The sequence below is a fragment of the Atheta coriaria genome, unplaced genomic scaffold (genome assembly GCF_025399875.1).
Source record: "Atheta coriaria isolate IRGN ID8LTWV9N9 unplaced genomic scaffold, Caltech_Dcor_3.1 hic_scaffold_7_pilon, whole genome shotgun sequence".
In the NCBI taxonomy this organism is placed as follows: Eukaryota; Metazoa; Arthropoda; class Insecta; order Coleoptera; family Staphylinidae; genus Dalotia; species Dalotia coriaria.
Genome location: NW_027045449.1, coordinates 10,662,810 through 10,678,148, shown reverse-complemented (window position 1 = coordinate 10,678,148; position 15,339 = coordinate 10,662,810). Strand labels below are relative to the sequence as shown.

The window sequence follows — 15,339 nt, the reverse complement described above, 5'->3', positions numbered from 1 at the left end:
ATGGCGCTGGGATGCATATATTTGCGTTAAATTCTAAGCGCATTTATCGCATCCAGTTCTCTGTTGGTAGTAGTGAGTGTACATCAACTTATAAGAATACTCGCGTGCCGTGTAAGATCACGCGATTTTGTGCATCGGAATGTGTTCTTATCAGTTGCTTGTTTGTTTACATTCGAGAATCTACCTGCGATCCGAACTCTAGCGTAGTGTTTCTTTAGTGTATTGTATTCGGGCAGACGTGTCTTAACTTGTCGCGTTTTATGCGTGCATATTCCTCAGTCCTTCAGTTGCTTTATTCGATGCATCTCGTGATTCGTGTTATTGCGTGACATTTTAATTAAGTAAAGTGCGTTATTTTCGGTCAAGAATTCACATCATTTAGCAGTTACTAATGAGTTTGTGGTTTCACTTAAGTTTTATCATGTGTCGAATAATTAAAAACGTGAAATAAGTTTGCTATCGGATATTAATGGATTACAAAGGCTACGTCGAGCGAGCAGCAATATCGTAAGTAATATAAACAGTATAATTCTTGCGAATGCATGTTTTGACAAAAGTTACTTGATGGTTCGCGTTGTGGCTTGCAAAATGTTTCAACTCGTGTTTTTTTATGTTTCAGTATTTGCTGTGGATATGCGGACAACGACTGGTAAATCCATAATTAAATTATTCTTCTAGTAAATATAAATACGCGTTTAAAAACGGAAAATTCTACCTCGCTCGTTTACCTTTTTCTAAATTTAACTTTTGATGTGGTAAATATACCACGAACTCATAAATCATAATTTCGCGATTTAAATTTTAGTGTACGAGTGCATGAACTAAAAATCATAAAATAGAATTGTATTACTTTGAAGACAGTTCTATTATAAGCGTTTGTGTATTAGCCACTTTTTTATCGCATTCGCCTTGCAAGATGCTACGCGTAAGATTTTCGTCGCGCTGTCGCATGCAGCACATTTTAGTTTAGTTCTTATCTCAAGTACCGTGTCTATTGTAATTCGTGTACAAGGTCGCGTGCAATCGACGCGCCGCCGGCTTTGCGCATCGATTGCAATTCGCGCACAAGGTCGCGTGCCTTTGCGCATCTATTGCTTTTACCTGCCGGGTTTATGCAGCAGGCAATAGAGTCTTATTGTGAACTGTGGCCATCCTTGCGTGCGCAGTTTCGGCATGCTCTATTGATGGATTGCAGCTAGTTTCGTGCCGGTCGCTGGCGTATCCATACGTATATAGCACAACGCGTTTCGTTTTTACTTCTATTTTCAAAGTTTGCATTATATTCGGTCATCAATCGACCTAGTCGTATTATGCACCTGCAGTGTTTTCTTAATAAGTAATTGTGTGTTTAATGTGCATAAATGTTTTTTTTTTGCTTTCTTTTGATGTTTTTATTTCAAATCAAATATTTCGGTTATTGTGGGACGTGGTCGGTCGCTAGATCAATCGGAAACCTATTCGTGCTTGAGTAAGTTACTTTTATCTGACCATTGCGATACTTAACACAGAACGTTTGTTTTCTCCCTTGTGTGAATATAATATTATCATATTGTATGAAATATTTTTGTTTTAACTTATGTTTTCTTTTAATTACAGTACTTGTCGCACCCTTGCAATTCGATGAGCGTTGCATTGGTAAGTTTTTAATTAAGTTATATTATTCGGTTAAATGTTTTATTACATTTCACCTGCGTGTTGCAATAGCTCGCGAATTAGGGGGGCCGTATATATTTCACTTAATGATAATGTGAAAAACGGATCATATTGCGGATAACCAACATATGGGGTAACGGTAGAAGTGACTCGTGTTCAGGGCATCGTACAAAGGAAGCGGTAGAAGTGACTCGGGTTTAGAGCACCATAGGGGGTAACGGTGGAAGTGACTCATGTTCAGGGCACCGTACGAAGGTCGCGGTAGATGTGACTCGTGTTCAGGGCACCGTACGAAGGTAGCTGTAGATGTGACTCGTATTCAAGGCACCGTACGAAGGTAGCGGTAGAAGTGATTTGTGTTCAGGGCACCGTACGAAGGTAGCGGTAGAAGTGATTTGTGTTCAGGGCACCGTACGAAGGTAGTGGTAGATGTGACTCGATTCAAGGCACCTTATGCAGGTAGCGGTAGCTTTGTCGTGAAATGTTTATATTTTTTTGGGTTTGCGCCTGATCATCGCGGCTTAGTAGCTTCCGCGAGGCATCACAAGATGCAGAATTAAATTCTCCGTCGGCTTGTATTTATTTGTTGCTGGAATTCGACCTGTAACCCGCGAAAATTTGCATAAAAGGGTAATTTTCCCCCCTTTTTGTAATGTTAGTATATTCTCGGGTTTACACACGACCTTGGTGGCTCAATAACTTCAACAAGGTGTCAAAAGATGCAGAATTAAATTCTCCGTCGGGTTGTATTTATATGTTGCTGAAATTCGACTTGCAACCCGCCAAATTTGCATAAAACTATGATTTTATGACCCTTTTTCTTTATATGTTAGTATATTCTCGAGTTTGCACGCGACCCTGGCGGCTCAAGAACTTCAATGTGGCGTCAAAAGATGCGGAATTAAATTCTCCGTCGGGTTGTATTTATTTTTTGCTGGAATTCGACCTGCAACCCACCAAAATTTGCACAAAAGGGTAATTTTTTCACCTTTTTTTTGTTAAATGTTAGTATATTTTTGGGTTTTCCCGCGACTTTGGAGGCTAAGTATCTTTAGCACGTCGTCACTAGATGCAGAATTAAATTCTTCGTCGGGCTGTATTTATTTGTTGCAGGAATTTGATCTGCAACACGCGAAAATTTGCATAAAAGGGTGTTTTTTTCACCCTTTTTTAATGTTAGTATATTTTTGTGTTTACACGCAACCATAGCGGCTAACTAATTTCAACGTGGCGTTAAAAGATGCAGAATTAAATTTTCCGTCGGGTTGTATTTATATGTTGTAGGAATTCGATTTGCAACCCGCAAAAATTTGCACAAAAGTGTGATTTTTTTACCCTTTTTTGTAATGTTAGTATATTTTCGGATTTACACGTGACCTTGGCGGCTCAATAACTTCAGCGCGACGTCAAATGATTCAGAATTAAATTCTCCGTCGTGCTGTATTTATTTGTTGCATCAATTCGATTTGCAACCTGCGAAAATTTGAATATAAAGGTAATTTTTTTGGCTTTTTTTTGTTAAATGTTAGTATACTTTTGGGTTTTCCCGCGACTTTGGCAGCTCAATAACTTCAAGGCGGCGTCAGAAGATGCAGAATTAAATTCTCCGTTGGATTGTATTTATTTGTTGCAGGAATTCGATCTGCAACACGCGAAAATTTGCATAAAATGGTAATTTATTCACCTTTTTTCGTTGAATGTTAGTATATTTTCGGGTTTACACGCGACCTTGGCGGCTAAATAAATTCAACGCATTGTCAAAAGATGCAGAATTGAATTCTCCGTTGCGTTGTATTTATATGTTACAGCAATTCGACCAGCAACCCACAAAATTAGCATAAAACTGTGATTTTATGGCCCTTTTTCTTTTATGTTAGTATATTTTCGGGTTTGCACGCGACCTTGCCGGCTTAAGACTTCAACGCGGTGTCAAAAGATGCGGAATTAAATTCTCCGTCCGGTTGTATTTATTTGTTGTAGGAATGCGACCTGCATCCCGCGAAAATTTGCATAAAATTGTGATTTTCTCACTTTTTTTCATTAAATGTTAGTATTTTTTCGGGTATACACGCGACTTTGACGGCTTAATAACTTCAACGCGGCGTCAAAAGACGCTAATTATACATACGTGGAGGTAAAGCGTGAGTGATGTTCCGTCGCATACTATTTTGTTTTATACGCGTAGTTCATCATTCTTATAATGTGAATAATTAAGGTCCTTGCAAGTTATGGATATGAAAAAACGCAAAAAATTATTTTGCATCAAGGTATGTTTTTGTATTTCATCAGGCATATGCTAATCAAATCCGTTATTGACTTTACTTGTTTTCACTTTACCCGCGTGGTCGAAAAAATTGTCTTGCTTGATACTCTTTTTTCGACGATTTTTGATAATTATTATCTCTTAAACTAAAAGCGATTGCAACCAACGAATTATGAAAGACTGGAAAATTCTCTATCAGATAAAAATATAAAATAATTATATTTCCTACAGTAAATGGTTGAAAAACGCGACTAAAAGTGCTAAAAAGTGACAATTTTCAATTTTTGCTCATTTTATTCAATCGCGAATATCTCGTAAACTAAAAGAGATAATTAGGATCCGATCGCAGCGTCTTAATCTACAGACTATTCTCTATAAGATAGGATAGTTAAAACGGAAATCTGAGAGATGAAATTTTAATTCTTAAGAAGAAATTGCCAAGGGGGGGTGCTTGATACTTTTTTTCGACGATTTTTGATAATTAATATATCTTAAACTAATACAGATAGCTACCAACGAATTGTTGATTATGAAAGATTGGAAAATTCTCTATCAGATACAAATATAAAATAATTATATTTCCTACAGTAAAAGGTTGAACAACGCGACTAAAAGTGCTAAAAAGTGACATTTTTCAATTTTTGCCCATTTTATTCAAGATACGGAATTTAATTCTTTATTTCCCTGTATCGAAATTTATTACGAGAAAATTCCGTAACGCGAGTTATAAGGATAGTTGTGTGCATACGCATATACGCAATAGTACTCGTTGCGCTAGGAATTGTACTTTCTTAATATTATAACACGCGAACGCGGTCTTAAACTAAGTTCGAAATAATTTTCCTAGATGCGGAATTTAATTCTTTATTTCCCTGTATCGAAATTTATTGCGAGAAAATTCCGTAACGCGAGTTATAAGGATAGTTGTGTGTATACGCATATACGCAATAGTACTCGTTGCGCTTGGAATTGTACTTTCTTAATATTATAACACGCGAACGCGGTCTTAAACTAAGTTCGAAATAATTTTCCTAGATGCGGAATTTAATTCTTTATTTCCCTGTATCGAAATTTATTGCGAGAAAATTCCGTAACGCGAGTTATAAGGATAGATGTGTGTATACGCATATACGCAATAGTACTCGTTGCGCTAGGAATTGTACTTTCTTAATATTATAACACGCGAACGCGGTTTTAAACTAAGTTCGGAATAATTTTCCTAGATGCGGAATTTAATTCTTTATTTCCCTGTATCGAAATTTATTGCGCGAAAATTCCGTAACGCGAGTTATAAGGATAGATGTGTGTATACGCATATACGCAATAGTACTCGTTGCGCTTGGAATTGTACTTTCTTAATATTATAACACGCGAACGCGGTCTTAAACTAAGTTCGGAATAATTTTCCCTGATGCGGAATTTAATTCTTTATTTCCCTGTATCGAAATTTATTGCGAGAAAATTCCGTAACGCGAGTTATAAGGATAGTTGTGTGTATACGCATATACGCAATAGTACTCGTTGCGCTAGGAATTGTACTTTCTTAATATTATAACACGCGAACGCGGTCTTAAACTAAGTTCGGAATAATTTTCCCTGATGCGGAATTTAATTCTTTATTTCCCTGTATCGAAATTTATTGCGAAAAAATTCCGTAACGTGAGTTATAAGGATAGTTGTGTGTATACGCATATACGCAATAGTACTCGTTGCGCTAGGAATTGTACTTTCTTAATATTATAACACGCGAACGCGGTCTTAAACTAAGTTCGGAATAATTTTCCTAAATGCGGAATTTAATTCTTTATTTCCCTGTATCAAAATTTATTGCGAGAAAATTCCGTAACGCGAGTTATAAGGATAGTTGTGTGTATACGCATATACGCAATAGTACTCGTTGCGCTTGGAATTGTACTTTCTTAATATTATAACACGCGAACGCGGTCTTAAACTAAGTTCGAAATAATTTTCCTAGATGCGGAATTTAATTCTTTATTTCCCTGTATCGAAATTTATTGCGAGAAAATTCCGTAACGCGAGTTATAAGGATAGTTGTGTGTATACGCATATACGCAATAGTACTCGTTGCGCTAGGAATTGTACTTTCTTAATATTATAACACGCGAACGCGGTTTTAAACTAAGTTCGGAATAATTTTCCTAGATGCGGAATTTAATTCTTTATTTCCCTGTATCGAAATTTATTGCGAGAAAATTCCGTAACGCGAGTTATAAGGATATATGTGTGTATACGCATATACGCAATAGTACTCGTTGCGCTTGGAATTGTACTTTCTTAATATTATAACACGCGAACGCGGTCTTAAACTAAGTTCGGAATAATTTTCCCAGATGCGGAATTTAATTCTTTATTTCCTGTATCGAAATTTATTGCGAGAAAATTCCGTAACGCGAGTTATAATGATAGTTGTGTGTATACGCATATACGCAATAGTACTCGTTGCGCTAGGAATTGTACTTTCTTAATATTATAACACGCGAACGCGGTCTTAAACTAAGTTCGGAATAATTTTCCCAGATGCGGAATTTAATTCTTTATTTCCTGTATCGAAATTTATTGCGAGAAAATTCCGTAACGCGAGTTATAAGGATAGTTGTGTGTATACGCATATACGCAATAGTACTCGTTGCGCTAGGAATTGTACTTTCTTAATATTATAACACGCGAACGCGGTCTTAAACTAAGTTCGGAATAATTTTCCCAGATGCGGAATTTAATTCTTTATTTCCCTGTATCGAAATTTATTGCGAGAAAATTCCGTAACGCGAGTTATAAGGATAGTTGTGTGTATACGCATATACGCAATAGTACTCGTTGCGCTAGGAATTGTACTTTCTTAATATTATAACACGCGAACGCGGTCTTAAACTAAGTTCGGAATAATTTTCCCAGATGCGGAATTTAATTCTTTATTTCCCTGTATCGAAATTTATTGCGAGAAAATTCCGTAACGCGAGTTATAAGGATAGTTGTGTGTATACGCATATACGCAATAGTACTCGTTGCGCTAGGAATTGTACTTTCTTAATATTATAACACGCGAACGCGGTCTTAAACTAAGTTCGGAATAATTTTCCCAGATGCGGAATTTAATTCTTTATTTCCCTGTATCGAAATTTATTGCGAGAAAATTCCGTAACGCGAGTTATAATGATAGTTGTGTGTATACGCATATACGCAATAGTACTCGTTGCGCTAGGAATTGTACTTTCTTAATATTATAACACGCGAACGCGGTCTTAAACTAAGTTCGGAATAATTTTCCCAGATGCGGAATTTAATTCTTTATTTCCCTGTATCGAAATTTATTGCGAGAAAATTCCGTAACGCGAGTTATAATGATAGTTGTGTGTATACGCATATACGCAATAGTACTCGTTGCGCTAGGAATTGTACTTTCTTAATATTATAACACGCGAACGCGGTCTTAAACTAAGTTCGGAATAATTTTCCTAGATGCGGAATTTAATTCTTTATTTCCCTGTATCGAAATTTATTGCGAGAAAATTCCGTAACGCGAGTTATAAGGATAGTTGTGTGTATACGCATATACGCAATAGTACTCGTTGCGCTAGGAATTGTACTTTCTTAATATTATAACACGCGAACGCGGTCTTAAACTAAGTTCGGAATAATTTTCCTAGATGCGGAATTTAATTCTTTATTTCCCTGTATCGAAATTTATTGCGAGAAAATTCCGTAACGCGAGTTATAATGATAGTTGTGTGTATACGCATATACGCAATAGTACTCGTTGCGCTAGGAATTGTACTTTCTTAATATTATAACACGCGAACGCGGTCTTAAACTAAGTTCGGAATAATTTTCCCAGATGCGGAATTTAATTCTTTATTTCCTGTATCGAAATTTATTGCGAGAAAATTCCGTAACGCGAGTTATAATGATAGTTGTGTGTATACGCATATACGCAATAGTACTCGTTGCGCTAGGAATTGTACTTTCTTAATATTATAACACGCGAACGCGGTCTTAAACTAAGTTCGGAATAATTTTCCCAGATGCGGAATTTAATTCTTTATTTCCCTGTATCGAAATTTATTGCGAGAAAATTCCGTAACGCGAGTTATAATGATAGTTGTGTGTATACGCATATACGCAATAGTACTCGTTGCGCTAGGAATTGTACTTTCTTAATATTATAACACGCGAACGCGGTCTTAAACTAAGTTCGGAATAATTTTCCTAGATGCGGAATTTAATTCTTTATTTCCCTGTATCGAAATTTATTGCGAGAAAATTCCGTAACGCGAGTTATAATGATAGTTGTGTGTATACGCATATACGCAATAGTACTCGTTGCGCTAGGAATTGTACTTTCTTAATATTATAACACGCGAACGCGGTCTTAAACTAAGTTCGGAATAATTTTCCTAGATGCGGAATTTAATTCTTTATTTCCCTGTATCGAAATTTATTGCGAGAAAATTCTGTAACGCGAGTTATAAGGATAGTTGTGTGTATACGCATATACGCAATAGTACTCGTTGCGCTAGGAATTGTACTTTCTTAATATTATAACACGCGAACGCGGTCTTAAACTAAGTTCGGAATAATTTTCCTAGATGCGGAATTTAATTCTTTATTTCCCTGTATCGAAATTTATTGCGAGAATCTTCCGTAACGCGAGTTATAATGATAGTTGTGTGTATACGCATATACGCAATAGTACTCGTAGTTTCGTTAGTATATCGCGCGAACCGAATGCTGAAATTAACAACTGATGTAATGAATTATTATATTTTATTTTATTTTAGTGCACTTCAAAAATGTGCTATTTCCATTCTACACGCATATCAGGGTTTGTGTATAAACAAGTTTTTATATCGCTATAAACGTGCGCAATGTTGCCTCTCATGCTACGAACGTTCGACCGCTTCAGTCTGTTCTTACCTGCACGCGGCTCGGCATCATTCTTTAATTTATTCCGATTACATTACATTTTATTATTGATTAAAAATGAGCATTTCTAACGGCACCAACTGACAACAGACATGTAGATTGTTTTGCTAAGGATGATTCAACGCGTAAAATGATTATAAAACTGGTGTTTCCATGTGCGTGTCGGCTATTGGATTATTTTGATATTGAGAATTGGTTTTAGAAATATTTATCCTATTCGTAATTTTAAGTAAGTGTAATTAACGACTGTCCTTGGCAGGATATTCAGGGAAAATTGTGTGTTAAAATAGTACAGGTTCATTATCCCTCAAAACAAATTTAAATAAGTGTGCATCATAGTGCGAGTTCTCACACACGTGTTGTTTTTTTGTTTCAGTACTTTTTATGATTACATGATGCACTGGTAAGTTTGTAAACATTATTACATTATACTTTCATATTTATCTAAAATTGCATGTAACGTGAATACCGTAACAACACAAAATTGATGCGTTCCGTCGGATGCGACTTGGATCTACGCGCAGAGTATGGTCATGTCAATCATCGGTTTAATAACGTGAAATTTTCCTTGCTCGCATTTTTATTTTTATTTTATAAATCTGCAGGCTCTTTAACGTATTTTCGTAACTTGGCAATTAATTATTGAGAGTAATATATTTGTAAAATATTTGTAATATATTTGTATAATGTAGCAATTTTCTTCTTGGATCACTCTATGTTCTACTTTACCTTGCGTTCTAGCGTAAAACTGACTAAATTTGTTGTTTCTTGGTCGTTTTCTACTTAAACTTTGTATTTTATTTTTAAATTTAGGAATTTCCTGTTTGTATCACCCTGTATGTTTGTTTTTCTTGATTTCCTATTATAAGCTTTCTAAATTTGTATTCCCGACTGTTTTCTTTTTTGTACTATTGATTTTCTTTTTGTGATGTAGTAATTTTCTTTTTGTAACTCCCTGTATATTTGTTCCCATTTTCACTCACGTAGAAAATGGTCTATTTCCTAATTTCTTTATCCCGGTCGTACTTTGCGAAGTGCAACTTGCTTGCCTGTGCGCGGCTATGCAGGTCGTAAGTCCTGTTTCAATATGGCGACATGTATTCTGTTGACTTGTAAAATATAAACTTGTATTCTATTGTTAATAAAGAAATAGTAAGATATATTGACTTCTTTGATTTGTGTACCCCTACTATCATTTCAGGTACAGGTTTCTAAGAGAGTTCCCTCTCTCAGGGGATGATCCCCACTATAAAAATTGTTAAGGTATCCTGTGTGATTTGTGTGCTCCTTCTTTCATTTCAGCTACAGGTCAGAACTTGTGAGAATATTTTTAAGTGTCACCTCTCTTGAGGCGATTTAAAACTTAGAAATATTTGAACAAGGCCTTATAAGGATTGTCCTTATAAGGAGTTCCCTCTCTCTGGGGGTGATCCCCCACCATAAAAATTGTTGATATGCCTGAGTATTTCGGGGATGAAGCGCAGAGACATCGCAGCTGTAGGATGGGCCGGGAGCAATGAACGCATCGAAGCAGTTAGACTGTCTAACGACACGGGCCAAAAAATTTAAAAATCTGATCCTCTTCTCCTGTTCTGTTCTCTTTCTTCTATCTTCTCCTCTTCTCTACTATGTTCTCTTCCTCCTACCTTCTCCGCTTCTCTACTACTACTTCCTTCTTTTTGTTCTCCTATTTCTCTGTTCTCTGCTCTCTGCTCCTCCACTTACTTGCTTACTTCTCATATTGCCTTCTTCATATATGTAACCCAAATTACACTTGATATTTTTATATTTGAGTAAAATGCTTTCTATACCTGAGATTCGATCCGTGTCTGCTAGCATGCCAGCAGGTGCACGTCTCCACTCGACCACCGAGTGTTTTTATCATAAATATTTGATTCTTCTATTTATGTTTCTACTTTATTCAACTTTTAAAAACAACAATACAAGTCTTGGCTATATTCCACTCGCTCGACGCGCATAAGATTTATATGCAATATTATTTAAGACGTCAATACTGAAAACGACAAAGAGGATACTACAAAGAAATATGAATGAGATTTTAATATTACCTTGTGTTTTATTGACAACATTTAACAATAGAAACATTTTTTTTAATTAAAAATATCGACAGTTATTATATTTTACCGCAGTGAAGACTTGCCTTAAAATTCGCGAATTTCCAAAACTTCCGCTATAAATATTGCAAACTCCATTTGTGCACTCACAAACTTCCTCGCTGGATACCAGCGTCTACTTGCACGAGTTAATTATAAAAGATAACTGTTTGACACGCGCTTCGGAAAACCGAAATTGAAACCGCGATTGAAAAACACCCAACGCGTGCAATCACACTTTTAAAACCCCGGTCACGTCCGATTCTAGTATATGTCGTCGATTGTTTAACGAATATAACTTTAGTTAATTATACATCGACCTGCCTAAATATGATCGGACAAAATAGAACTAGTCGCGATAAACACGCGCGGTTTACTCGATGACCGGAATGAAACTGCGAGTACACTGAGCTGTACGCAGCCAACGCCGACAACATGCGGCCACTATCACTGTTGCGATACGCTCGCTGAACGCGACAAAAAATTGTTTACATGCAAAATATCGGCACGTACTTCGTGTCAGCATAGCAGTGCAAGTTTTGGCGCTCTTAACGCCCTGTGCAAATTTTCTACGACTTTTCAACTGCAAATCATTATTCCCAATATTCCCCAATTTTCCCTAAGTTACTGAAATAGATCGTTTTTCACCACAACTTTCTCTGATCATACAAAATAGAAATTACCTAAGACCATTTTCCATCAGAACTTTTGAAATTGAAATTGGAGATCAATTTAAGGGCACTTCCCGACTCTTGACGGTGTTGAAATGCAGTTTCTATAATTAAACTGCTCTTCTCTTTTAATCTGAAGCAAAAAGAATTAAAATCGAGCCTGGGAAACGCGAGATACAGACCATTTTCCACCATAACTTTTCAAAAACCACCATGGTTGCTGAAATTGGAGATCGATTTAAGGGCACTTCCAGACCCTTGACGGTGTTGAAATGCAGTTTCTATAATTAAACTGCTCTTGACTCTTATATCTGCTCTTCTTCTGTTGAACAAAAAGAATTAAAATCGAGCCTGGGAAACGCGAGATACAGACCATTTTCCACCATAACTTTTCAAAAACCACCATGGTTGCTGAAATTGGAGATCGATTTAAGGGCACTTCCAGACCCTTGACGGTGTTGAAATGCAGTTTCTATAATTAAACTGCTCTTCTCTTTTTATCTGAAGCAAAAATAATTAAAATCTAGCCTAGGAAACGCGAGATACAGACCATTTTTCACCATAACTTTTCAAAAACCATCAAAGTTGTTGAAATTGGAGATCGATTTAAGAGAATTTCCAGACCCTTGACGGTGTTGAAATATAGTTTCTATGATTAAACTGCTCTTCTTCTGTTATCTGAAGCAAAAAGATTTAATATAGCCAGAGAAACGCAAGATACAACCCATTTTCTACAATAACTTTTCAAAAATGAGCCAAAATTTCGAATTGCTTTAAGGAAACTTACTGACATTAGTAGTGCGAATGAAGGATAAAGAATAGCAGGTGAAAATTAGCTGCATCATAATACGTTCAAAATGTCAGCAAAGTTGACCAAGAAAATAAAGGAGACCTCCAGCTACCAACAAGAAATTTAATTAAGTTTGATCTACGTTAATGTAAATAATTAATTTTCCTCTGTTTTGGAATGTATACTTAGCTGAATGGACTCGCAACACGAAGTGATGGTCATAGGTGCAACACCCAAATCAGTGCACATGAGTGTGTTTAGAAGAGTCCTTGAACACAAGTCGAAAATTAAATGAAAGCAACGTTAGTGAATATAATTCAGAGGACTGACCAATATCAAATCCACAATTTACCTATTTATAAGGTCCCATGAATAAATGCTTCTGGGCACTCTTGTTGTTGAGAAAACATGGCACGCGTACTTATTTCCCGGCGATGTATTCACGATTGTGTATAATGCGTTAGCATATAAATTTCTATCACACTTATTTTTAAGAACACGTGTGTGGATATTGAACATTTAAACGTAAAACATCAAACGGTATTAAGCGGAGAACTGGAAATACGTGTGCACGCTTAGACGACAGGTTGCACACTGCCAAGCAAGACATGCGCGGTGCGGATATAAGCTATGCGCAACCCTCTCTTAACACCCAGGAGTAAAGGACTCTTGCAGATGGCGTGGAGAGCAGGAAACATTTACTTAAAAACATCAAATAAAGTATCATTAATCATGTTTTCATTTCTTTTCTCTAGTCTTTCATCAAAAACATAAATTCTGCTGATTTGCTTTTGAAATAGAACACAACAATTACGATATACACAAAATTTATTTAAAATATATACAAGTATAAAATTAAACTGGTTACAAAATATTGTTGATGTGCGTCATGTTCAATTCTCATGGTAATATAAATAGATATTGCTATAAAGATGAAGATTTCATTTAATTGACAAGATTAGAATTCGAATTTGGAAGACATTCTTTGATGTGCAATACTTGTGCGTACCATGGACGATTTATTACTTCATTTGTAGCGCTCGGGTTAAGCTTAAATTACATGTATGATCAAGAAGATTCAGTCTAAAGCAATTGTACAACTTTTACAGCGTTTAAAAATAAGTCACATACGACATTTATATAAAAATAGTAATAAATATTTACATTAATTATTTAATTGCCATCATATTATATAGTTGATACTATGTACATTATATTCAATTTCATAAAATTTAATTTTTACACGGATACAACATCATCTTCTGCAATACTGCTCTCAATTGTATCATAGCTGCATTAATCTCATTCCATTCAAAGAAAAACTCACACATAAGTTCTCTCAGTCATCAATTGTAATGGCGGGTTGAAATTACAATGCACCCTTCGTCATTAAAGTTACGTATTCAACCGGAGTTACTGTAAAATAAAATTACAATCATTGCTAGCTACTAGCAAAAGCAAATACTTAAATTATAAAATGACATACGTACAAAACAAAGTTTGCGTTTAGCACTTAATCAATTTAAAACATATCAGTCAAATGATTACAATAGAATGTGGTAATTAAAATGATAAACTAAAATCAACGTAATCACAAATCATCTCTAGATTAATAATTCTACACAATACAAATCTTTGTTCACGCTATTTTATGATAATTTTTGATTTTGTGTACTTTTACTGAGTGAATCACGTGCATCTATCACACGTACGCCTCGTTATGCCTGAACCTAAACCTATTCATAAACACCCGCCAACTGTGCATGGTTTTACCGGACCATATCCAGACACTGGACGTGATACCGACAATCATGTACATTAAATATTTGATGATGAAGACGACGAACAGCGGCCGGTTCTCCACATAGTCGTGCTTCATGGGGCACGGTATGGCAAACGATTTCTTCTCGCACATGTCCTTCGTCCACGTGTGCATCCACGCGTCAAAGTTGAAGTTCTCGTAGAACAAACAGCCGAGAATAATCAACGCCGGTACGGTGTACAGCACCGAAAAGATCCCAATGCGAATCATCAGCTTCTCCAGTTTGTCCGTCTTGGTACCATCGTGTTTCATCACGGTGCGAATTCGGAAGAGTGAGATGAATCCAGCCAGTAGGAAGACCATACCCAACAGAAGGTAGATACACAGTGGTATGAGAATAAACGTTTCCATGGCTTCCACGTTCCACAAACCCACGTAGCACACACCGCTGAGAACATCACCTAAAAATCACCAAAAAAACATTAATAGCTACTCCACATCATCGGCACAAACAGACAAAATCAAATTACAAGACCTGAAGAGCATTTATTATATTATAGGAGGTTGTTCAAGTATTATCTCAACTTTTTTAAACAAATATTGATTTATCATTAGCGCGCGCGTTTGTGTTTGGTTGCTGTTAGGCTCGTTATGGTCAGTTAACACAATTTGATGCTTTTAGATGTTTTAATGGAAGACGCACAAAAACCATCGGAGTTGTACACTCAATGAGTTCATGGAAAACATTAACCTTTGTGAAAGAGATTTCTTTTTCTTCCTTCTATCCTGCTGCATGCGGCATTTCTTACATTTATTGTATTGTCAATAAACTTTGATGTCCCTGCATGTGCATTCACTTTAGTTACCCTTTCTAAATGCATACAATCGAGATAAAAAAGAAAATATGATATTTGCATCTGATCAAATTTGATATACCGACGACAAGGAGTGTATCGTAAAATAAATTTGCACACAATTCAATTCCGCTTCGTGTAGGCCAGAATTTCACAGAAATTTTCGTGCAGCTGATGAATATTAATGTAATAATTTGACTGCGCCCACATTCTCGGCTAGAAAATTCAAATTAATCCAATCATGACTATTAATTAGCCACTATACTAACATAAATATTGATAAACAAAGTT

General features: G+C 36.1%; 1 protein-coding gene and 1 long non-coding RNA gene across 2 annotated transcripts in view; one reads left to right on the top strand and one right to left on the bottom strand.

The window, feature by feature from the left end:
- Nucleotides 1-44: 44 nt before the first annotated feature.
- LOC135795376 (uncharacterized) lies at nucleotides 45-10,017 on the top strand. Its single transcript, XR_010549075.1, has 4 exons — nucleotides 45-507; nucleotides 620-649; nucleotides 1,597-1,635; nucleotides 9,234-10,017. It is a non-coding gene; the product is annotated as an uncharacterized lncRNA (long non-coding RNA).
- A 3,225-nt stretch (nucleotides 10,018-13,242) lies between these two features.
- The window catches only part of LOC135796245 (frizzled-2-like), a 58,433-nt gene continuing 56,336 nt past the window's right edge, over nucleotides 13,243-15,339 (bottom strand). The window contains 1 exon segment of the mRNA XM_065308176.1: nucleotides 13,243-14,655. Coding sequence (XP_065164248.1) covers nucleotides 14,135-14,655 — 521 coding nt within the window. The 3' untranslated portion in view covers nucleotides 13,243-14,134.